The sequence below is a fragment of the Myotis brandtii genome, unplaced genomic scaffold (genome assembly GCF_000412655.1).
Source record: "Myotis brandtii unplaced genomic scaffold, ASM41265v1 scaffold84, whole genome shotgun sequence".
Classification (NCBI taxonomy): Eukaryota; Metazoa; Chordata; class Mammalia; order Chiroptera; family Vespertilionidae; genus Myotis; species Myotis brandtii.
Window position 1 is genome coordinate 10,251,602 of NW_005371410.1, and position 24,108 is coordinate 10,275,709.

At 42.7% G+C, this 24,108-nt stretch overlaps 1 protein-coding gene across 3 annotated transcripts in view; it reads right to left on the minus strand.

The window, feature by feature from the left end:
• The window catches only part of EML6 (echinoderm microtubule associated protein like 6), a 199,557-nt gene that overhangs the window by 53,314 nt on the left and 122,135 nt on the right, over positions 1-24,108 (minus strand). For all 3 annotated transcript variants that reach the window (XM_005884611.2, XM_014532033.1, XM_014532032.1), the window contains exons 17-23: positions 18,088-18,188; positions 16,615-16,817; positions 14,770-14,881; positions 14,410-14,537; positions 8,229-8,370; positions 5,192-5,344; positions 4,893-5,024 (exon numbers count right to left, since the gene is read on the minus strand). In XM_005884611.2, the coding sequence (XP_005884673.1) occupies positions 4,893-5,024; positions 5,192-5,344; positions 8,229-8,370; positions 14,410-14,537; positions 14,770-14,881; positions 16,615-16,817; positions 18,088-18,188 (971 nt within the window). The remainder of the gene's footprint in view (positions 1-4,892; positions 5,025-5,191; positions 5,345-8,228; positions 8,371-14,409; positions 14,538-14,769; positions 14,882-16,614; positions 16,818-18,087; positions 18,189-24,108) is intronic.

Genomic DNA, 24,108 nt, shown 5'->3' on the forward strand with positions numbered 1-24,108 from the left:
GGTTTCTGGGTTTTCCAGTTCATTCCTAAAGCCAGTTCCTAAGCAGATGTTGCTTCCTGTTATTGGAGTCTATGCCATAGGCCTATGTCTTTCCATAAACTCATCCTTTATTATTATTTTTAAATTGAAGCTGGATGGAGTAGGTTTGTGGTTCCTAGCAACCCAACGACATGAAGAAAAAAATTTTAAGTCAACTATTCGTGTTAGGAAGGTGGAATTATGGATGTGTTTTGTGTGTTTCTCCCCCTCAATTTTCTTTACTGCTGTTATTTCATTGTCTTTTTTTAGGCATAGAGGAAATATTTAGGTCCCCACTTATTTTCCCTCTGCCTGCTGCCGTGTAATATATAACTACTGAAATATTCCGAGGACAAGAGCAGAAACAAAGAGCAAAATGTTGTATAACCCATGGATAGATAACTCACCCCTGAATAATGGTAACCCTATTCTTTCGGAATCCTCACATTTTCACTCACTAGAAATGTCTGCTCACACAGAATGAGGGAACTGGAAGATACAGATGTCCTCATTTCTAAGCAGGTACAGCACATCACACATCTTGCAGGTACGCAGAGCTTTATAGTCCACAAAACGATTCCCACACATCACCCCAGCTGCTCTATAATTTACAAGTGAGAACAATTCTAAAATTGGTGCTAAATGTACCAAACATATCAGGCCCTTGGCAATGGAAATGGGAATGAGAACTATTGTGGCTCAAACTGTTAATTGTTAAAAGATCGCATAGTCTTGATATTTCCAGAAATGAACTAATAGCAGCCAGAACACATCCTTCCATGATTCCTCTCTCTCCATATGTATTTTTTCTTGCATTCAGGGGTAGCTATTGTTTCTAAAAAGGCCCGATGCACTTTTTGATTTTCCTAGGACCTGTGGTTGCCATGGACACAAGAGGCTGCAGGCTGTGCCATTCCCCACCCCTGAGGAGCCAGCTGGCTCCGGCAAATGCGTTCACTCTTTTGACAAGATCAAAGGAATGAAACAGATTCTTGCTCCTCAATTCTGTGGTCTATCCTTTGCAGACCCTCGAGGCTCCGCTGTGAAAGCTAGGCTGGTCTTGAGGCAGCCTGGCACATTCTTGAGGTCAGGCATTTGCGGCACACAGAGACCAGGAACATAAAAATACCAATACAACTCATCGCATGAGAATGAAACTGGACATAAACCAAGGAAGATTCACGGGCACACTTGCTGTTATTCTCCAGATGGCCCCCCTGCCCCCCCCCCCACCCCTCAAATCAGAAGTATTCTGTTCTCTCAATCATAGAAACCATTGGTCAATCCTCTCATTTGACTGAAGGGGCCACTTTGGAAGAGAGGCGAGGTGGCTTTTCGAAAACCTCAGCAACTTAACTCCCAGTGTCTTCCATCACCCCGGACCACAGACACTGGCTTTGGGCGAATTTTGGAAATAGTGAGTTTGTCTCTTTCCCTGCAAAAGTGATGATTCCACATTGGGCGCCTTTACATAGACCTTCGCCCAGGCTCTCCACGGGGCAGCCCACTGATCTCGGCCAGGATCTTGTTCTTTCCACCTGGGATTTACTCCTCTTTCTCTCTCTAACATTCAACCCAGGGCTTACACATTCAAGGAATTAAAAAAATAATCCTCTCAAAATGTGAGTCAAACTTCAATGAGATACCACCTCACGCCCATTTGAATGGCTGATATCAAAAACAAAATAAAACAAAGCAGAAAACAACCAATTGTTGGCAAGGATGTGGAGAAGTTGGAACCTTTGTGCACTGTTGGTGGGAATGTAAAATTGTGTAGCCACTGTGGAAGACAGTGTGGTGGTTCCTCACTTAAAAATTGATTTATTATTTGATCCAGAAATTCCACTACTGGGTACATACTCAGCACTGTACACCATGTTTATAGCAGCCAACAGGTGGACACAACCCCAGTACCCACTGACGGGTGAAAGGATGGACCAAATGTGGTGTTTACATACTGCGGAATACTGTTGAGTCTTACAAAGAAAGGAAATTCTGACATGTTACAACATGGATGAATCTTGAGGATATTGTGCAGAGTGAAATAAGCCAGTCACAAAAAGACAGATACTGTGTGATTCCACTTAGTACGTGGAGTAATCAAATTCTTAGGGACAGAAAGTGGAATGGTAGTTGCCAGAGGCTAAGGAAAGGAGAACGAGGAATTATTGATTAATGGGTATAAAGTTTTAAGTTTTATAAGATGAAAAGAGTTCTAGAGATGGATAGTGGTGATGGCAGCACAATAATGTGAATTTATTCAATGCCACTGAGCTGTGCTCTTAAAAATGATAAGAGGGGAGGGGTGTTAGGGCTGAGTCAAAAGGGTGAAGGAACAAGATGTACAAATTTATAGTTACAGAACAGTCATAGGGATGTAAAGTACAGCATATGAAATATAGTCAATAATACTGAAATAACCAAGTACAGTGCCAGGTGGGTGCTGGAAATATTGGGGAAATCACTTTGTAAAGTATATGACTGTCTAACAGTATACTGTACACCTGAAACTAAAGCAAAATAATGCTGAGTATAAACTGTAACTGAAAAATAAAATTTAAAAAAATAAATGAAAAATGGTTAAGATGTTAAATTTTGTTATGCATCTTTTTTCACAGTTAAAAATAATTTTAAAGCCCTGGCTGGTGTTCTCAGTGGACTGAAGGGTTGCAGGTTCGACCCCTAGCCCCATTTGGGAGTGTGTGGGAGGCAACCGATCGATTTGTCTCTCACATCGATATTCCTCTCTTCCTCTCTCTGTCTCTCTCCCCTCCCTCCCTTCCACTTTCTCTAAAAATCAATGGAAAAAATATCCTTGGGTGAGGATTAAAAAACAAAAATTATAATAATAATTTTAAAGAAATCTTCTTGATCAAAACTTATTCCTCCTGTGTCCCATTTTCTTGTATTTCTTCACTCCCTAATACGTAAATAATGAATCGGTTTTAATCCCCCCATGGTCACTGTAGTGGTGGGATTTCACTTCTTGTGTCAGGTAGTGTGTGTGTGTGTGGTGAATTTTAAATAAAATTCCCCATACTCTAGTCCATGGCCGCATAAGGCTGGCCCTGACTGGTTTAAGCCTTTCTCACAAGAAGGCATATATAGGCATGTTAGCCAGAGAGTAAATAGGAAGAAATCACTGCTTTTGTTTTTCAAACAATAAGGCAGAGAATATCAAAGAAAGGGGTCGCGAAGTGGCTCCTTCCATCTGCCCCCTCAGCCTCCCTGGTTCTTAGATGACTGTCAGGCGCTGTGTCCTCAGGCAGCTGGTGCCCGGCCCAGTCACAAATGCCAGCCTAAGCCCTCGGCACTGTGTCCAGCATGGCCCTGACATGCAATGGGCGGGGCTTATCTGATCTCCTTTTGCCCTTGTTGGGACTTGCACCTCTCCCCAACTATCTATTGCACTACATAAATATGCCTGCGGGTTGTAAAGTTTAGATAAAGTCCAAATTCCAGGGCAGCAAGCACAGTTACAACTAAATACCTGTCTTGGCAGAAGGATGGGTTTATGGTTCCTACTTCAAGAAATACTTAAAATATTCTGGCATCTCTGAAAGGACCTTTTGGGTTGAGGCCCTCATTACCCCCTTTTTCCTGGTTTATTTTAGATGCTTTCCAACTCCAGGCTCACTCACCCTCCAAACGCTGGTGGGGAATGCCCCATCCACGTCTCCTGGAGCTACCTAATGCTATGGGATAAAGTGCAGTGTCCAACTTCCTTGCGTGGCATGACGTCAAAGTTCCTTTACGTTCTGTCTCGGTCTGTCTCTCCACACTCACTCCCTTCACGCTCTCAGCCACTCAGCATTACTCACTGTTTCTTAATCACCCCTGTTCTTCCCACGTCTTGGACATCACGTTCCTTCTGAGCCTGGAATGCTCGTCCTAGACTTTGCAATCTGGTGAATTTCTGCTCATTCTTCAAGATCTATCTCGAAGGTCACGCCTTCTGTGAAGGCTCAGTGGATTCTCCCGGGAGCTCTTCCTCAGAGCACACCCTGGGCTGGATGCTCTTCCACCACAGTGGACTGACCCTTCCCGAAAAGGTGGGACCCTGCCCTTTCCTAAAGGCCTGCCCCCAACTAACATCACCCCCCAACCCCCCAGGATGGGACTGAGAAGTGCCCCACCCTGTAGCACTGCTACTCCACCTGCAGTGCTCACTGCTGACCTGCCCATCCCCGCCCCGCCTCACCCCTTCCTCGGTGACTCACCATGTCTCACTCCCTTGCCCTACCCAGTTTGTACCCTTGTATTATTCAGGGACTAGGACGTCTCCCTCATCAAGTCATAAACGCTGCGGAGAGCAGGAACCATGTCTCACACTTCTAGATCCCCCACAACTTCTGGCTTAAGACTTTGCACATGGCAGAAGCGAGATTTGTTAGGTAAGTGAACAGACGTGTCCGCATGGTGTCTATGGGCATGATGGAGTGGGCAGGGGGCAGGCGGGGAGTTTTAGAGAGCGGAGAAACTTGAGGTAAGTGGCACCTAACTCCCCACCTCCGCTGAGGATGAAAACTGCTGAGGCTCCTGGGGCGGTCGCGGGGGTGGAGCACTGGGAAGGAGAGGAGCGCAGTAAGGAGGGACCAAGGCAAGGACACAGCATGCGAACTCAAAGGGGAGGCATCAGATATCTTCAACTGTCTTCCAACTAATGGCTGGAATTAACAACACCGATAATAATGAAAAATACCCCGAGTGTGAACAGCAGCTGCCTCTGGGTTGTCAAATTACAGTCATTTTATTGTGGGATCCCCCCTGTTTTTCTCTAAAACTCAACTCTCCATCCTCGCTAGAAACAATATGGATGAACATCGACTTTTTTAAAACAAAAATTGTATTTTAAAAGCCACAGCATACTTTACCTCGAGAGTCCCAGTCGATATGTGTAACGTAACTAGAAGCACCTTTACAGATGCCGACCCGTTTGCTTGTAAGCACGTTATAAATATCCACAAAGTTATCGTGGGAGGCCACGGCAAGGTATTTTCCTGTATCTATACAGAAAAAGGTGCAGTTACTATCAAAACATTTTACATAAGACTTGGCTTCTGTGAACTTAGCGTTTTAGAACGGGGAAAATGTCAAGGAAATCATGAAAACAGCCCACTGTTGTAACTTTTTGTCCCAATACATTTTTGAAAGTTTTTGCCGTCATCTTTACCTTTTGAAAATTTAATATCAGAGATCATTTCTTTTCTGTGGTGGAAGGAGACCATGTCTTCAACCGTGTCAGCATTTACAACCAGGAAACTCCCATCATTCAGGCCGACTGCGAGGGCTTTCCCATCGGGGGAGAAGGCACAGCATCTTCCACCTGCAAACGAACTCACAACACCACACTCGTTAGGCCTGACTTGACTACCAAACAACCAAGGGGAGAGCGGGAGAGACCTGCGTGTGCACTGACACGTGAACATGGGCTGTGTCTTTAGCGCTGCTCGTGAGAAGAACTAAAACATCATCATTTAATCATCTCTTCCCTCCAAATCCAAGGACAATGATCACCATTTTAAACACACATTTTCAATTTCTTTGAGGACATCCATTCATTTCTTGGTATCTGCACACCTGGGGTTACTATAACTAGTATCTTGCTCCCAAGAAAAGAGGCGATACTTAAGAACAGACATTCTATAACAAACTTTCTAGAAACTATTTTTTTAAATCATGCCGTACATGTAAAACTTGCTTTAGAGAACCTTGTTCGGTTCTCGGATCGGTGGGTCATGATGCCTCATTCTAGAGGTGAAAGGTTTTGTTCCTGCCTCTTCTGTCACGAGAAGAATGGAATATGGACAACATTCTCTCAAGAGGCATCTGTAAGACTAACCATGGCTGATGCTGCCACGTGAGCAATGTTTTCTCCTGTTTTGTAAGGTTACAGGGAGACACTTATAATGAGGAGTATGGACTCTGGTGGGTATGTTTAATAGGAATCCTAAGAATATGCCCCCCATTCTTATTTTGAAGACTTTGGTAAGCATGGTCCCAGGGATGGAACAGTCATGCGGCCTTGTGCTAAGGCAAGCATGTCAAACTCTTGGCTCACGGGCTGCATGCCGAGTTTATTTGGCCCGTGTTAGCCTTTGAGTTTGACATGCTTGTGCTAAGGCATTCCCTATGAGCTTCCATGCACAATCCTCAGTCACTGCTCGTGGGATACTGAAAGCTATGTTCATACCAACAACTTCATATCAGCTCACCAATCGTATCTTCCTCCCTTCGCTTAGCAAACAGCTATTCACCTACGATGAGTCAGGGCTGGTGCTAGTGCAGAAAGAACAGGAAGCGAGCCTACCCCGAGGAGATTATCAGATTGGGTTAACCATATAACTTATCATCCAAACCTGGACACTTCTGGGTGAAAGGGAGAGCTATTAATAATTACACCAGGGCAACAGCTATACACTGGGCTGAATGGTCATCTTATCTAACATAATTTAGTAACTGTTCTTTTGAACTGATGTCTAACTAGTGAATAAAGTCCATTGTCTGACACTCAAGCCACTCACGATGAGGACTTGGTCCATCGTTTCCCCATATAAATCAGTGGCCAAATGATTCAATCCTGTGGTGGTAAAGGGCATGGGCTTTGGGGTCAGACCTGGGTGGGAATCCTGGCTCCATTAACAAATGCCCAGGTGTGCAGTGGGAAGAGAGGAATAAGGTAGGAGGAGGCAGTGCCATACAGTGGCCACAGGTGTGCTCTCTGAAGCCCCATGTCCTGGGTTTCAATTCAGTTCCATCACTTATAAAGCTGTGAGACTTCCGGCAAATGACTTAAGTTCTCTGCGCCTCCGTTTCCTAATTCCTAAGTGGTAACAATGACCTTACTCAGTGGGTTCCCACCAAATGCAGAGTGCTAGCACAGCCGCTGGCTCAGCAATATTAGCCACCATCATCGTTGTTACTACTCTCTGACACCTTCATTTTCTCCTAGAATACACTCCCCATGTCTCTCTGCTTATAAAACAAATACTTTAGTGCCAGACCCAATGTCATCCTTTCCTGCCTCAACTTTCAGAAACCCTTTGGGCCTCAGCTCTCATCTTCTTCTATGATGAAGCCGACCCTGGCAGCAGGCCTTCCTCTGCGCCTCCTGGTACCTGGTTTGTGCCAGATTATCTTTGGTTGCCCCTCCACACCTACTCTCCACCCTCTTCAGCGCCTGGAGCTGGCCTGTACAGACGGCATCAATGGGCCTTCTTGCCCTCTGGCTTCTGATTGGGTTTGGCCAAGGGGGAGCATAGACAGGAAACAAAAGAAGAAGGAAGGAATAAGAAAGGAAGGAAGGGAGGGAGGGAGGGAGGGAGAGAAAGAGAGAGGAAGGAAGGATTCCCCTGGCTGCTCCCTGGGGTCGCTGCATGTGCTGATGGTCACAGCTGCTGTCAGGCTGCATCTCACACAGCTCTCACTTTCAAGGTTCCGGCAATCGCTCCCTCCTCTTGCCCTTTCAGGCCCAGGGCTGGTGAAGGTACCAGCTGCTAATAGCTGCACAGTGCTGCACTATCCCTACCCACCCCTTTACAAACAATCTTGTTTTCAGACTCTCCTCACATTACCCAATTTGAATGGACCATCTGTTGCTGGGACTCTGCTCCAATCTTGTCCATCTCTGACACTAGAGATGGGACCATTCATCTTGGATCCTCAGTGCTTGACACACAGAAGCTACTCAGTAAATATTTGCTGCATTTGTACTTGGTATGCCTCTTACTTCTAGTGCATATAGGAGTTCAATACATATACTATTTACTCATTTCTTGTACAGTTATACAATTAAGTATTACTTTTTGTTTAGCAGATTTTCATTTTTCAGCAAATAAAACCAGTTCTGGAGATGGTTAGACATACAATCAAACAGCATGTTTTAGAAGCTGATGTATTTCAACTGATGCACACAGCTCTCGAGGAGAAGAGGAAGGACATATTGCCCCCAGGTGGCAAATGCCTGTGAAGTGCAAGGAAAAGCAAGTGAGTAACAGAGCTGGGCACCGACAGATCAGGCCAGCCTCCGGGAATAATTCGAAGCCTGCGGAAGTATGACCGCAGCAACAAACACTGAATTCCCTTTGCCTGACACACTTGGGGGCATCCAACAGGTGCTGTCAGAGAATATCAGTTAAATGAACGAATGAACCCAACCCATTCTGTTCTTTGTAAATACTCTTGCAGATGTGGAAGGCGAGGTCGTGTACCTTTTTTGAGTTTCCGTACTGCCAGCATGCGGTGCTGGGAGGATAATTCCCAGATGCGCAGGGTTTTATCATCGCTCACTGTTGCACAGATGGGCAGGAGAGGGTGAGCTGCCAGCCCCCACACTTCTCCCTCCATGTGCCCCTGTGGAGAGGAAACAGGACAACAACTCAGTGTGTGTGTCTTGGCTCACTCTTTGGCAGCCTCATGCAGCATATGCAGCCAAGTGTCTTCCAAACAGGTTCAAGTACGAATAAACACAGTTAGAGCTTCCTGGAGCCAAAATGAATACGCTTTTCACTTGAACTTGAACCTAGAGCTGGGCTGACATGATGCTAAAGCATTCCTTTAGGAAGCACAGTAGGTATTTGTCGCTTATAAATTTTGTTTTATATGATGCCAAACATCTTTTCATTTAGAAACATCGGGGTGAATAATGAAGTGCCTTCATTTTAATCTGTTGTTTGACATTAGATAAGCACTATATATCTACACTAATAAAAGAGAAACATGGTAATTAGCGTACGACCGCTCCCCTTCCCATTGGCTAATCAGCATATCCTTATGCAAATTAACTGTCAGCCAAGATGGCGGCCGGCAGCCAGGCAGCTGGAAGCGAACATGAGGCTTGCTTGCTTCAGTGACTGCAGACTCCAACGTTCCCCGCCTGACTTGCCGGCCTCTGAGCTGGCAGTTTGAAACATTCTAACAAATACAGAAGCTAAACAAAACCCCAGAAACCAGCTTTCAGCCAGCTGGGATCTCAGAGCTGGAGTTATACATTGTTTCGATTATAGAACGCAAACAAACCAGATACCTGCTTTCAGCAGCGGAAGCCGCAGAGCTACAGCCAGAGCTAAAGCTGGCCCAGAATAAAAAAAGAAAAGAAAAAAAGGAGCGGTTGGGAGCTTCAGTCAACAACCGCCAGCCTGAAAGCAGTCCTCAGCCCCTCACCCAGACTGGCCAGGCACCCCAGTGGGGACCCCCCCCCTGATCCAGGACACCCTTCAGGGCAAACCAGCCGGCCCCCAGGCCTCTATCCTATATAGTAAAAGGGTAATATGCCTCCCGGCATCGGCATCAGCAGAGCCGCGAGGCCTCCTGGCACCGGATCAGCGTGACAGGGGGCAGCGCCCAAACCCCCTGATCGCCCTACGGCTCTGTGTGTGACAGGGTGCGGCGTCCCAACCCCCTGATCGGCCCTGCTCTGTGCATGACAGGGGGCGGTGCCCCAACTCCCCAATCAGCCCTGCTCTGAGCCCGACCAGGGGCTGCACCTAGGGATTGGGCCTGCCCTCTGCCACCCAGGAGCAGGCCTAAGCCAGCAGGTCGTTATCTCCAGAGGGGTCCCAGACTGCGAGAGGGCACAGGCCAGGCTGAGGGACCCCCTCCCCTCCCGAGTGCACAAATTTTTGTGCACCGGGCCTCTAGTATATATATATGTGTGTGTGTGTGTGTGTGTATATATATCCTTATAAAGCACAATTTATTGATCACAATGATACAATAAAACCAGATTCTAAAGACACAGAGACTACCTATCTTAGACAGCAATATTCTTGTCTATTTATTTCCACTTTAGTCCTTTGAATATATAGCATTTGGCAGAACAGAAATAAAGACAGTTAAAGTTTTCACTTCAAGTGTCCTGGGTTCAACATTTGCTCACAAATTGGTCTATCCAATGGACTTTGGAAAACTGGGAGGTGTGTCACAGGCTCCAGGCCAATTCCACATATCTATACTTTATCACAAACACACTTAACTGGCTTAGAATAATGATTGAGATAAAATGGTATCTATATATATAAAAGGCTAAGTGTCCGTCTGTCTGACCGGTAGCTATGAGTTACACTGACCACCAGGGGGCAGATGCTCAATGCACGAGCTGCCATGACGCGCACTGGCCATTTAAAAATAAATGGCACCATGGACATGGGGCCGACAAAGCAACACTCAGCTTCCCCCAAGTGGGACACAGGCCCCACCACCACCCCGGAGCGACACCCCACCAAATCGCAGCCAACGCTGCCAAGACTCCATGGCACAAAATGTGGCCCATAGCCCAGCCCGGAAATGGTCACTGTGGGTGCCAGGTAATGACGTCACGTAGCAACACCTGGCTTTATCTCCCTAGAGACTAGCCTCCTTGGAGTTTCTTCAGCCCAGGAACCCAACTTGCTTTATAGCCACGTGCAAACATTTTACAGTTTAACCCAATGTTTGTGAAGCATTTTCCCGTGCCTCTCTCATTTGATCCTCACAGAAGTCCTGGAGTAGGTAGATAGGAGACTCGGTAAAATCCTATTTTCTTTTCATTAGCAAGATGCAAATAGCAATATTGAAATATTTCTTCTAATTAATTTCCTTTCGATGTGCACAAATCCGTGCACCGGGACACTGGTTTAAAAATAAATAATTAGGGAGAAAACAAATCCCATTTCTATAATTTGTCCCTCAGTAAAGCCATGTAAACAGATTAGTGTATGAGGCAATAAGACAGAGCAGATTGTTAACTGAATTTCTACTTTTAGTGGCTAATTATAAAAAGGCTCTGCTCAGTGAAAAGAAAAGAAAGACCACAGACAGGCATCTGGAAATGTCTGGAGTTGGAATGCTTTGGGGAACAGGTGGCTTTCCAGAGAGAAATCAGATGGTTATGATTTGACTAGGAAGCTGTTTGAGCAAAACAGTAATTTGGCAGAAGACAGAGTTCCAAATTCAGGTGACATTCAAATACCTGTGGAGGGCTGAAGGGTGAAAACGTTGTTTTTGAACTTATTGCATTTGGAGCATCCTATATCCCTAGCTTTCCTCCCTTCAGAAGCCTCCCACCTCCAAGATCATAGTCAGAGGATGGGTCTGGCATCAACCCCCGCTTGCCCCCAGCCTGGAGCTGCTTGCAGCTCTTTTACGGACCAAGGCCCTTTGCTCATTTTGCTTGAGGACAGGGTTGTGGTGTTCTGAGGCCCTTTCCAACCACTGCTTCATATATTGACTTAAAAATTATATTTCCTTAATCTATGATCCTATTAACTCCTAACATAGCCATGGACAGTGAACGAGGCAGGCTAGGAGTACCTCGAGTGGCACAAAGAAATGAGCTTGGGATCTTACTTTCCTACTGTATCTCCCAGGAAGCTGATAATAAACAGCTATACGACTGAGCTGACTATATTCAAAGTGCACACAATGGAAATGGTCAGAAATCACCTCATGTCACTTCTCTCTTCCCCCAACATAGCTTTCCTTCTCTTAAAAATCAGCAATGTATTCTAAATGGTACTGGACTGCCGTGCTACTGAACCTGGAAAAGCGGACCTGAGGTCTTCCCACACAGGCTGGCTGATGGTCCTAATCACACTGCCTCTCCTGTCCCTGAGCTTTCCCTCCGTGTCTGTCTTCTCAGAATGGGGCCCAGAGCCTGGGAACAGGTGGCCCTACCCACTGTGCACGGCACAGGGCAGATCTCGGCAGGAGCCCGACAACATTGACTGAATTCAACACTGAGTCTTACCTGGGAGGAAATGGCACAGGTCTGATGGGCCAAAAGAGGAAAGAGATGCTGAGGAATAAGGAAATGAATGGTACACATGTAAGAAGAGATGGTTCTACCAGCTCCACAGCCCAGGGGCCGTGCCTTCTGTACTGCTTTCCACAGTCTCCACTCGGAGACACTGAGAATAGCCTGGTGCAGTGACAAAAAAAGGGCTCTGGTGTCTGACAAACTTGGTTTGAACCCCAGCTCTGCAATTCTTACTGGGCTTTGGTCCCTCATCAATAGGGACCAAATTACATACACATTGAAATGAGCCAATCTGTTGTGGAGATGAGAGAGAGATGTTGCATTGCCGGACACACAGGAGGTGCTCAGTAATGGTACCTGTGGTTATTTGTACTATTAGAATGATAGAAATAAATATAAAAAAATAGTTGTAGAGCCCTGGCCAGTTTGGCTCAGTGGATACAGCGTCGGCCTGCGGACTGAAAGGTCCCAGGTTCGATTCCGGTCAAGGGCATGTACCTTAGTTGCGGGCACATACCCAGTGGGGAGTGTGCAGGAGGCAGCTGATCAATGTTTCTCTCTCATCGATGTTTCTAACTCTCTATCCCTCTCCCTTCCTCTCTGTAAAAAATCAATAAAATATAAAAAAAAATAGTTGTAGAAAACAAAAAAGTAAAAAGCTTTTATTGTCAAGTTTAAAACATATTTAAACAACTATACCATAATACTTAAGAGTTTAAAGTTGGAAAACTTAGAGTTTAAGTCTTATAGCACTGTTTAAGTTATATTATGGTAAAAATTTTAAAAAATATTAAGCAATATAGCATGCATGAAAACAATTTAAAGTCTCAAACATGGGCATTAAAAAAATCAATAATGAACTAAAAAGACTTTAAGTTGTTTACATTGAAACAAACACTTGCTTTTCAGTAAAACTAAATAAGAAGTCATCGCCAGAAAGAAAAAGAAATGAGTTTGGCAAGGAACAACAAAAGATGCAAGCAGTTAGAGAACAAGACAGTCACACCCAGAACACATCTCAATCCTGCTGCCTGGCACAGTCAGCTATAGAGCTTTGGAGGTTTGTTTTTAACAGAATTTTTTAAAACACAGATTCTTATTCAGCACACCCAGAGGAGGACTTGAGCACCTGCATTTCTAAAACCTCAGTGATCTGTGTGCAGACCTGTTCCCAGGGAGAAGTCAACCAGAGGACCCCGCTCAGTGGGACTTTGGGACTTACCCCTAATAAAGCGAGCCCACAGGCACGGGCCAGGGCGGGGGGCGGGGGGAGGAGGCAAAGCTCACCGGACCCACAGGAGTGCTCAGTGCTCATCCTTCTGCTCCACCTTCTGAACACACATGCTCTCCCTCCCGGGCCTCTTCCATCTATACATCAGGTCCATCAATCACCAAATTGGGCAGGACTACCTACCTACTCACCCCCACATACTACTACCCCTCAGGTGAGACTGTATCATTTCTCTGATCTTTGAGGATTCATTGGTATTTATTTTAATCGGATTTTACCTGAATATAATTCTTGAGGGCCGAGGGAGGGTAAGGAGTATGCAGTGTGTTTCTGTGAATCAAGGCTGAGGCTAAAGTGAGGCACAAAATCTAAAGAGATGCTTGTATGTTTGATGTGTGTAGAGCAGAGAACGTCTTGTTAGTTTCACAGATTGACAGACCGAGAGAAAATACCCCTACGGAGCCTTCTGCACACCTGGAACAGATTTAGATGATGACATTGCGGACTTTGAGCAGATACAGTGGGGCCTTGACTTACGAGTTTAATTCGTTCCGAGACCGAGCTTGTTAAGGAGCTCGTTAAGGAGCTCGTTAACTCAAATTACTCTGTCAACTCAATGCAAAAAATCGGCCGAGAGACAGCTGGTATCTCAAAAAACTCGTTAGTCGGGACACTCGTAAGTCAAGGCCCCACTGTACTGCAAATAGATAAGGATAAGGCTCTTGGAGACCTTGGGAGGAGGGAATGAATTTTGAATGGGTGGGAACATGAAAAATTGGTGGCCAGAGCGGGGGGCTGTGATGGACTCTTGAGGTGACTCTCAAGATGCTCATGATTTTTACACTCTTATATAATCACCCTTTGAGTATGGCATAAAGTGTGGCTTATTTTCAATAAAAATATATGGCAAAGGTGATGGATGTTTATGATTACATATATGTGATGATATGATTACGTCACATAACACTGCAGTGCCTATTTTTTCGCTCTCCCTTGCTGGCTTTGAGGAAGTAAGGGGCCATGATGGGGAACCCCATGTGGCAAGGAACTGTGGGCAGCAGCTAAAAGCTGCTAAAGCCTCTGGCCAACAGCCACCAAGGAATGGAAGCTGTCAGTCCTACAACCACAAGGAACTGAATGAATTCTGCCAACAACCTGAGTGACCTCAAAAGAAGATCCTTCCTCAATTGAGCCTCAGATGAGACTGCAGCCCTGATCTCCCTGCAGCCTTGTAAAACCTTTAGTAAAGGAACCAGGTAAGCTATGCTCAGACTCCTGAGCCACAGAAATGATAAGATAATAAATGTGTGCTGTTTTAAAAGCTACTGTTTAAATTTTGCACATTAAGACCTCCCCCCGCCCCACACCTCATCCCAGGTCTGGCTCTGATGTGAACTGTGGTTTAGAATATGTTCAAACATGGTACCTGAACAAGCAGTGTCATTGGGCCACTTTTGTCGATTTCCAGGATCTCTCCATTTTTGGTTCCCACCAGGATATGTCCATGTCCCAAAGTGATGGCACGAATGGAAGGATTATCTTCCAAAAGCAATCCTGAGGGGAGGAAATGTATTTAATAGAGCTAAAAATAAAAAGGTTATTACATAAATTCTATTTCTTATAGTTCCCAAACTAGGCAATCATCCTTGACATGTCTACCAGGGGCCTAGAGCTCTGAACATGGAAGAAAGAGAATTGATTTGATCATGGTTTTCGAAGAACCTTAGTACTACCGTCTCCATCCCTATGAACAGAAAGGTTTCTACTGCATATTTGGGAGTGGCACCTTTAGAGCTCGTCGACAATGCTGATCTTTTAATGGCGTAAGTCTTCAAGCATCTTTCAAACATATCATCCCAGAGCTCCACGATGCCGTCCTTTCCACCTGTTACAAAGCCCTGTGAAGGCACACACGGGAGGAATTACATGCACATTGAAATGAGCAGTTGCCCACCCAGCCCCAACAGGAGCCCCCCATGGGTAAAGCAGCTTTGTGTGTGTTTCCTTTCTAAGTAGAGGGGACTGAAAAATCTGACAAGATGTAATAGCAATATGATCTCTTCTGGAAGCATCTCTCCCCTACTTCTCTAGCAGGATCAAGGACATTCTCCGTGTCCACTGCACTGCCTCCAGCCCTGAGGCTGGCTCTTGGTGCACTGGGCCACAGCCATTCCTGTGCCCAGCCCCCTGACTAGAGAGTGGGTTCCTACAGAACAGAACCAGCCGCAAAGTCTGGCAGTTTCTGGTAACTCCTATACTCCTCCTGAATGAATGTGAATTAACATCACAATGAAATGATTGTTAAATATTTTTAAATTAGATAATGACTCCTAGGTGAAAACATCATTATTTCTTATTAAGAGCGAATTAGGCACTTCATATAACAAAATGGTCCTGCTAATTTGTTCAAAAGACATCAATTTCCACAATAATTAAAATCCGGATTAATTTTTACAAAACCTGGAGAGTAAAAAGCTTAACATATTGGATATATTTAACTGAACAGTGATCTTTATTCTTGTTCTAAATTTATGATTTCTTGGCCTTACCACTTTTCCTTCCTGGCAACTTATCACATATACCAACTGTTCTTGGAAAAATCTTTTTTTTTTTTTTTAAGAAAAGTACTGAGTAACTCATTCTGTTTTCTCAGAAACTTTTAATTTACTGCATTTTAATGATGTTTACAAGGAAAAATATTTTGGAGTTTATTACATTAAATATTCTATTCTTACTACAGATTTTGCACCCAGGGAGCTCAATCCCCAAATTAAATTTAAATGCAGTATATTATACTGTGATATCCTCATCTTTCTCCATGACTTGCCAGCTTAAGTTACCAAGTAATAAAAAGTTTAAACACATTATATCACATCAATTTCTGCATTCTGCTTTAATCTCTTCTAACATTTGCAGTTTGCAGTTTAACCCAAAACAAGTTTGCTAGTAAAAAAAAAAAAAAAAAAAAGCTTAACCACTAAAACAACCATCTAGGTTTGCATAAGCACACTCTATGTTAGCACAACTCTGAACAGGGACAAAATCACCTAACGACTCATGGTAAAGACTGTATGTGTATGTGTATGTGTATGTGTATGTAGTATATTCTACTGGTTTTGTTTCTTTGGAAAAACCTAAAGCAGCTGTTAAAGACTTCACTCTGACACTCTTGTTAAAGCTGTTAACAAGATGTTAGATGCAGGAAGAAACTGGTTATCAACATCACTTTTGTTGGGTGGAACAATACTCTAACCACTTGGTACTTCTAGGTCTCTGCTTACTGTGCCACTGAGAAGAGAATGCTGAAATATTTCTCAAGTCTCTTCTCCTACTGTGTGTTTACATTTATCCCACCACTAATTCTTAAGTAGCTTTAGGAGTGAGAGCCAGGAAGAACAAGTGTGAAAAGAAGTGGGGAGAAATTGCATATAAAAATAATTACAAATGAAAGAGAAAATTTAAAATATTTGCACTCCCTGCCTTCTCTTGACTGGAGGTTCATTACAACGGCGTCCTAATTCAGACAGTTCTGTTTTTAGACACAGGATTCTCTTGGTGTCTACTCTCCTAAGACTAACTTACAATTTTAGAAAGCCGAGGAGGAAAGTGAATTCCGATAAAGATGCCCTACCTTATCCAATGCATACATAGCAAACACGGGCCCGTCATGAGCCTTCACCGTCTTCAGTAGTAGAATGTCTTTCCAAATGAAAATATCTCCTGTGGCTGCTCCTGAGAAGACTAGATCTTCCATCCGCCCATAAGAAACACACATCATTGTTTCCAATTTTCCAACACTGCCAAAGATTCCCCTTTTAGAGGTGAAGCCCCCACCTGGAGAGGACCAAGAGGATTTATTATGTGGTTTTATTTTTAAGTGACACTTTCTATGAATGTGGAGAATGACTACCTTTAATGAAAAGCCCAGTGTGTCATTACATGTATACACAGAGATGTATGAAAACGGCAGGAAATATCCTAGACAAAAATATAAGGGGGTTTTCATTCACTCAGGCATTAATTCAGCATTTATTGAGTCCCTACTTTGTGGCAGGCTTGGTGGTCAACGCTGGAATATAAAGATGAAGAGAGAGCTCCTGCCTTCAAGGAACGTAGGGTCTGGCTGGAGAGGGGACTCGATACTCATACGCATCTCAGTCACACAAGAGATCGTCAAACCAAGGGCCAGTGCTCGGTCTGGGACAGCCCGAGGAAGGAGTGACTGAGTGCGTGGGGGAGATGGGACCATCTTCCTGAATGCTGAGCAGAAAGAAAAGCAGCAGCGCCGGCTGTGAATGTGAAAAGTAAACATGTTATATATGTTTTGCCTCAATTTTTATCACAGCAGCTTTGGGGTGAGAAAAATGAATCACTGTGTAGGAGAAGGTACATCGGATTCGTCCCTTGGATGTTCTCATTTCCTTGCACTTCCTGACTAGCACGGAGAAACAGACTCACTCCAGACAACGCCACGCAGGCTGGCTCTCCCGACATGCTGGTGCCAGCATCCTTTCTTGAAAAATAGAAGCAGGGGAACAGGAGCTTTTTTATGCTGTGACCGGTATAAAATTGGGCTTGGTATTAAAGCTGATACTAAGAGTTCAGAAGCAATTTTAGTAACAGGTATGACTTATTAGTGAGAAGAATAAGATATCAGTATATGTTTTGTCATGCTTATTTACTCATTACTATTACCAATATTATAATCCACAAGTATTTGACTACTTACTGGGTATAGTGTCAGGATTTAATTCATTCTTTGAATTCAGTGATAAAGGAACCCTCCCTGGAAACTGTATTCACCCAACCAAGGTGTGATTATTTTACTTCCTGCTCAGCAGTCCAACATAATGACTGCTTTCAGAACAGAGGGCTAAAGAGAATTATTTTCACACCAGAGCATGTTCCAAAGCTTTCTAGATATTGATGAATATGCATAACATCATATAGAGTGCTCTAAGTTTCACAGCTTAGACACTAAGTAGTCCAAAGTGAATTTGGGAGAGAATATCTTTCAGGAGCATTTTAATTTTAGATTGTAGAGACATGGTCATGGTCTTCTCCAGCTCTCGACCACATAAATGATAAACCCAAACAATAGTACCTGCTTGTTGCCAGAATTTGATGTGCTTTATCCCAACTGTAACCAGTTTGTCAACATGGTGTGGGTTACACTTTACCACAAATATCTTATCTTTATGTCCTCTGTAAGAGACAAATAAGAAAAGAAATTCTAATTTTGATGGCAGCAATGATATAGAGTTTTAATAAAAGCATGCATTTGGTCTAACTGTCATTAAGCATATGTAATAGGACAACTAAATTAGAAGATGACTTAAATTACAGAGTCGACATTAAAATAATAAGCATTAGGTTTCTTTGAATGTCTGAGCCCTTTATTATCACCTTAATATTGCTACCAAAGTCTAGTTAATTATGCTTTAAACAAATTAATGAAATATCTAAAATAGATCAGAATGTCTCTGTAAGATAAAATTAATGTCCCTGCCATAGGATTGAGAATAATTCTTGGGATATGGAACTCTGATACAGGAGGAGAGAGAAGACACTGGAATAGCATTAATGAGGAGCTTCCAATGTAATATTCTTACTGTGGAAATCATAACTTTGGGTTTAATAGAGTTTCACCTAGCAATGTACTCACTGGAAATCAAAGCCCCAGCTCACATCCATGGAGAGAGAGGATGTTATCTATCGATTTAAGGAACTTTCAGATGCTATGCATTCAGAAAGTTAGGGTTATAACCAAAAGACAGAATATAAAAGTGAGAACTGGTTCTAGACCTGGAGCTACAGACCTGGCATGCCACGGTGCCGGGGAAATTTCTGCCTAAGAGTATAGTCATCACATTAGACTCTAAGGACTTCCTTGTCTTAATGCACTACTTCATGGTCTTCTATGGGATATCCTATATAATAAAAGGCTAATATGCAAATCAACCGAGCGGCAGAAGGACCAGTCACTGTGATGCACACTGACCACCAGGGGGCAGACACTCAACACAGGAGCTTCCCCCTGGTGGTCAGTGCACTCCCACAGGAGGAGCGGAGGGGGAGTACTGCTCAGCCAGAAGCTGGGCTCATGGCTGCTGAGTGCAGCAGTGGTGGTGGGAGCCTCTCCTGCCTCTGCAACAACACTTAGGCCCGGGAAGCAAACCTAAGCCGGCAGTCGGACATCCCCCGAGGGCTCCTGGACTGCGAGAGGGCACAGGCTGGAATGAGGGACCCTCCCCCCCCCCGCCAGTGCATGAATTTCGTGCACTGGGTGTCTAGTTAGGACATATATTTCATTATGTAAGAGAAATGCAATTAACAAAAAGAACATGACTGACCAATCTCCCTTATGAATATAGATTTTAAATATCTTAAATAAAATACTAGCAAAGACAACCCAATAACATATTAAAGATAATACATTATAACCAAATGCAAGGTTGGTTCATTATTAAAGAATCAAATAGTACCAATCATCATATTAACATATATAAGAAGAAAATTTATGTTATAGTCACAGATGCTGAAAAGATATTGGACAAAAATCTAACACTCATTTGTGGTTTAAAAACACTCATCACTCATTGAAGTAGAAATAAATGGATGCTTCTGACTTTTTCTATTTCCCTGCACTCCTTGACTCTCGCTGAGAAACCTATGTTCATTCAAGACCAACTGTACACAGGCTGACTCTCCAGCAATGCTGTGTGCCCTTACCTTACCCTTTTTAAAAACCAAAAGTGCTGAAACAGTAACTTATTCATGGTGTGTGTGTGTGAACTCAAAAGTCAGATCTTTACTTAATGGCATTCCCAATAAAGTCAAGAACAAGACTATTATTACCACTGCCATTTAACACTGTATTGAATATATTAACTAATGCAGTTAGACAAGATGTCAAAAATTAAAGGCACAAGAACTGGAATGGAAAAGGTAAAACTTTCTATTAGCAGAGGATATAATTATATGTCTAAAAAATTCAAAAGGAAATAAGGTAAAACAACTACAAACAAGAGAATTTAGTAAAGTTGCAGTATAAACTCATAGAGAGCAGGCGGACAGCTCTGCTGTTGGTGGGGCGGGGTGGAGGGATTGAGCAAAAAAGAAAAAAAAAGAGAACTCATGAACATGGGCAACAGTGTGGTGATTGCCAGGGTGAGGGGTGGGTGCAGGTGGAAGAAGGGACTCCAATAAAAAGAACACTGGATGTTTGTATTTAATCTGGAGTTAGATACCTTAATCTTTAAAGTTATTGTGAAAGAATAAACACCAGGAATAACCAGATAATGTATGAAAAAGAAGAGCAAAGTGGGAAGTATAACTCTCTTAGATATTAAGTCTATAAGCCGTCATAACTAAAATAGTGTGGTACTGGTGCATGAATTGACCGACATATCAATGGAAAAATAGAAAATCTAGAAGACCCAAATGAATATTAAAATGTGGCATATAATAAAGACAGGGTCTCAAATCAATAAGGGAGAAGAGGAACTTTTAAAACAGATGGTGTTTGTCACCAAATGCTCGTAAGGATGTGGAGCAACAGGAACTTGATACATTGCTGATGGAAATTCAAAATGGTGCAGCCACTCTGGAAGATAGTTTAGTGGTTTCTCACAAAACTAAACATGCTCAACATAAGATCCAGCAATCGTGTTCCTGGGTATTTACCCAAAGGAGTGAAGAACTTGCATCCACACATGAAAACCTGCATGTGAATGTTTATAGTGACTTTAATCATATCTGTCAAAACTTAGAAGCAAACAGGACATACTTCAGTATGTGACTATATAAACAAACTGTGGTACATCCAGACAGTGGCATGTTATTCAGTGCTAAAAGGAAATGAGCTACCAAGCCATGAAAAGGCATGGAGGAATCTTAAGTGAATACTACTAAGTGAAAAAAGCTAATCTGGAAAAGCTACACACTGTATGCTTCCAATTGTATGACACGCTGGAAAGGCAAAACTCAGGAGACAGTAAAAGGATTGCTGGATGCAAGGATAGAATGACAGGAGGGATGAACAGGCAGAACACAAAGGGTTTCATTTTAATTTTTTTTCACAAAGGATTTCTAGAACCCTGAAACAAGTCTGTAAGATACTATAATGATGGACATGTCATTATACATTTATCAAACCTCACAGACTGTACAACACCAAGAGTGAACCCTAAAGAAAACTATGGGCGCTAGGTGAGAGAGTGTCAATCTATTGTCACAAATGTACCACTCTGGTGGTGGGGATATGGAGGCGGCTGTGCATTGGGGGGGAGTAGGGGATATATAGAAAGGCTACTTTCTGCTCAATTTTGCTCTGAACTTAAAGTAAGGTCTATTTAAAAGGGAAAAGAAAAATGATATTTGGAACACCTCAACAGCCATATGGAAAAAGGATAAAATTGGATCTGTTCTTTATAACATACTAGGATAAATTTCCAAATTGTTTAGAGAACTAAATGCAAAAAAGAAGCCATAGCAATGAGAAGACTTTATAAGTGATTTCCTTTTAACCAGAGAGTGGGGAATACACTCCTAAGTATGACTCAAAATCTTGAAACATTAAAAAAATAATTGAAAAATTTGACCACATTAAACCTTTAGCGTGGCAAAAAGCACCATAGCAAACTCAAAAGACAAATGGTGAACTAGGAAAAATATCTGCAAATTATAGACAAAGGACAAGTAACCCTAATATATAAAGAACTACTTTCTGTGTGAATTTTATTTTAGAGAAATTGACTGGTTCATGAGGAAAAATTCTTATTTATAGAAGAATTCTAGCTTATATGAAGAATGACAGAATTAGAAATTTATAATTTTAGACTCCTAATCAAATAATTGATTCATTCCACAGTTGTAAGTGGATGCTACAACCATTGGATAATATGTTGATGTGGAGCTTTATAATGGAAGGATCAGGCTGATGCTACTAGAACCCACAGTTGAGCTGAGTGTTACTAAGCATAGGACAACCAGACATTTCACCCAGTGGTGTACCAAGGGGTGTGCCCTGGGGGAGGAATTCCATCCCAGATATTGTTTAGAATGGCTGGTTCATGGGAATAATAAAACGTATAATGGCTTATAGTTGGTCTTATTCTTTTACTTTTTTTCTACAGATAATATAGCTCTATTGCTTGCACCTGGGAAGTACTACTCCCAACGCCTCCACCATTGACTATGCCACTGATTATGTTTCTTCCAATGTGATGAAAAATGAAATACGTATCTAGTATTCTTGTCTAAAAAAATGTAGAAGAAAATATTTGCAAATCATATATCTGATAGAGAACTTGTATCAGAATATATTTTAAAACTCCTACAACTCGATAAGAAAAAAACAAACCCTATTGCCCGGCCGGTGTGGCTCCCTGGTTGAAAGTTCCTATGAACCAGGAGGTCAGGGTTTGATTCCTGGTCAGGGCACATACCCGGGGTGTGGGCTGGATCCCCAGTAGGGAGTGTGCAGGAGGCAGCCAACCAATGATTCTCATCATTGATGTTTCTCTCTCTCCCTCTTCCTTCCTTTCTGAAATCAATAAAAATTATTTTTTAAAAAACCGATTAAAATGGGTAACATATCTAAATAGACATTTCTACAAAGAAGATATGCAAATGGCCAGTAAGTACATGAAAAGATGTTCAACATCATTAGTCATTAGAAAATGAAAATCAAAGACATAATCAGATACCACTTTACACCCACTAGAATGGCTATAATAAAACAACAGACAATAATAAGTGTTGTCTGTGAAAAATTGGAACCGTCACTCATTGTTGGTGGAGATGTAATATGGTTTGGCCACTTTGAGAAATATTTTGGTGGTACCTTAAAATGTTAAACATAAAACGACCAAATAATGCAACAATTCCACTCCTAGCTATAAACCCAAGAGAAATTAAACATACATTTACTCAAAATCTTGTACACAAATGTTCACAGCAGTATTATTGCCAAAAGGTGGAAACAATCCAAATATCCATCAGCTGAAGAATGGATAAATAAAATGTGGTAGATCCACAGAATTAAATATTATTCATTAATAAAAAGGAATGAAGTACTGATATATGCTATGACACACATGAACCTTAAATATTACGCTATGTGAAAGAAGCCAGTCATGAAGGACCTCATAGTGTATGACTCTATATACATGCAATGTCCAGAACACAAAAATCCAGAGACAGAAAATAGATTAATTAGTGCTAATGGGTGTGGGGCTTCTTTCTGGGGTGGTGAAAGTGCTCTGAAATTTGACGGTGGTGATGATTGCACAACTCTGTAAATATGCTCAGAACCACTGAACTGTACACTTTAAAATATATATTTTATTGATTTTTTACAGAGAGGAAGGGAGAGGGATAGAGAGTTAGAAACATCGATGAGAGAGAAACATTGATCAGCTGCCTCCTGCACACTCCCTACTGGGTATGTGCCCGCAACCAAGGTACATGCCCTTGACCAGAATCGAACCCGGGACCCTTGAGTCTGCAGGCTGACGCTCTATCCACTGAGCCAAACCAGTTAGGTGAACTGTACACTTTAAATGGGCAAACTGTATGGTATAGGATTTATTTATCAATAAAACTGTTGGGGGGAAAACAACGTGAATCTAATCAAGGCTGTGGATTTACCAATTATAGGAAATGCAGGAATGCTCCCAGGAAGAATCAGTCAAGCTTACACTGTGAAACATTCTACAGGTCAAATGACCAGTTCCTCAACTGCATCCATGGCATGAAAAGGTGAGAGGGGAGCTGCTATAAAATAAAAATCTGAAAGAGGCCTAAGAGAGAGAAGAACCAAATGCAATGCCTGGGCCTTGTTTGAATGCAAATTTGAACAAACCAACTCTCATCTTTGAAACAATCAGAAATGTTTGATTATGAATTTGGTAATAAGTTAAAGAAATTAATTTATACTATTGCTTTAGTAGTTGTGATAATGAAATGGTGGTTTTAAAAAGTGTCTTTTCCTCATTGAAAGCAGGCAGACAGCTCTGGGAGGAGGGCAGTTTGGGGGAGTGGAGGAATTGAGCAACAACAAAAAAGAGAATTAATGGACATGGACAACAGTTGGTGATTGTGAGGGGTGGGCGGAAGGGGG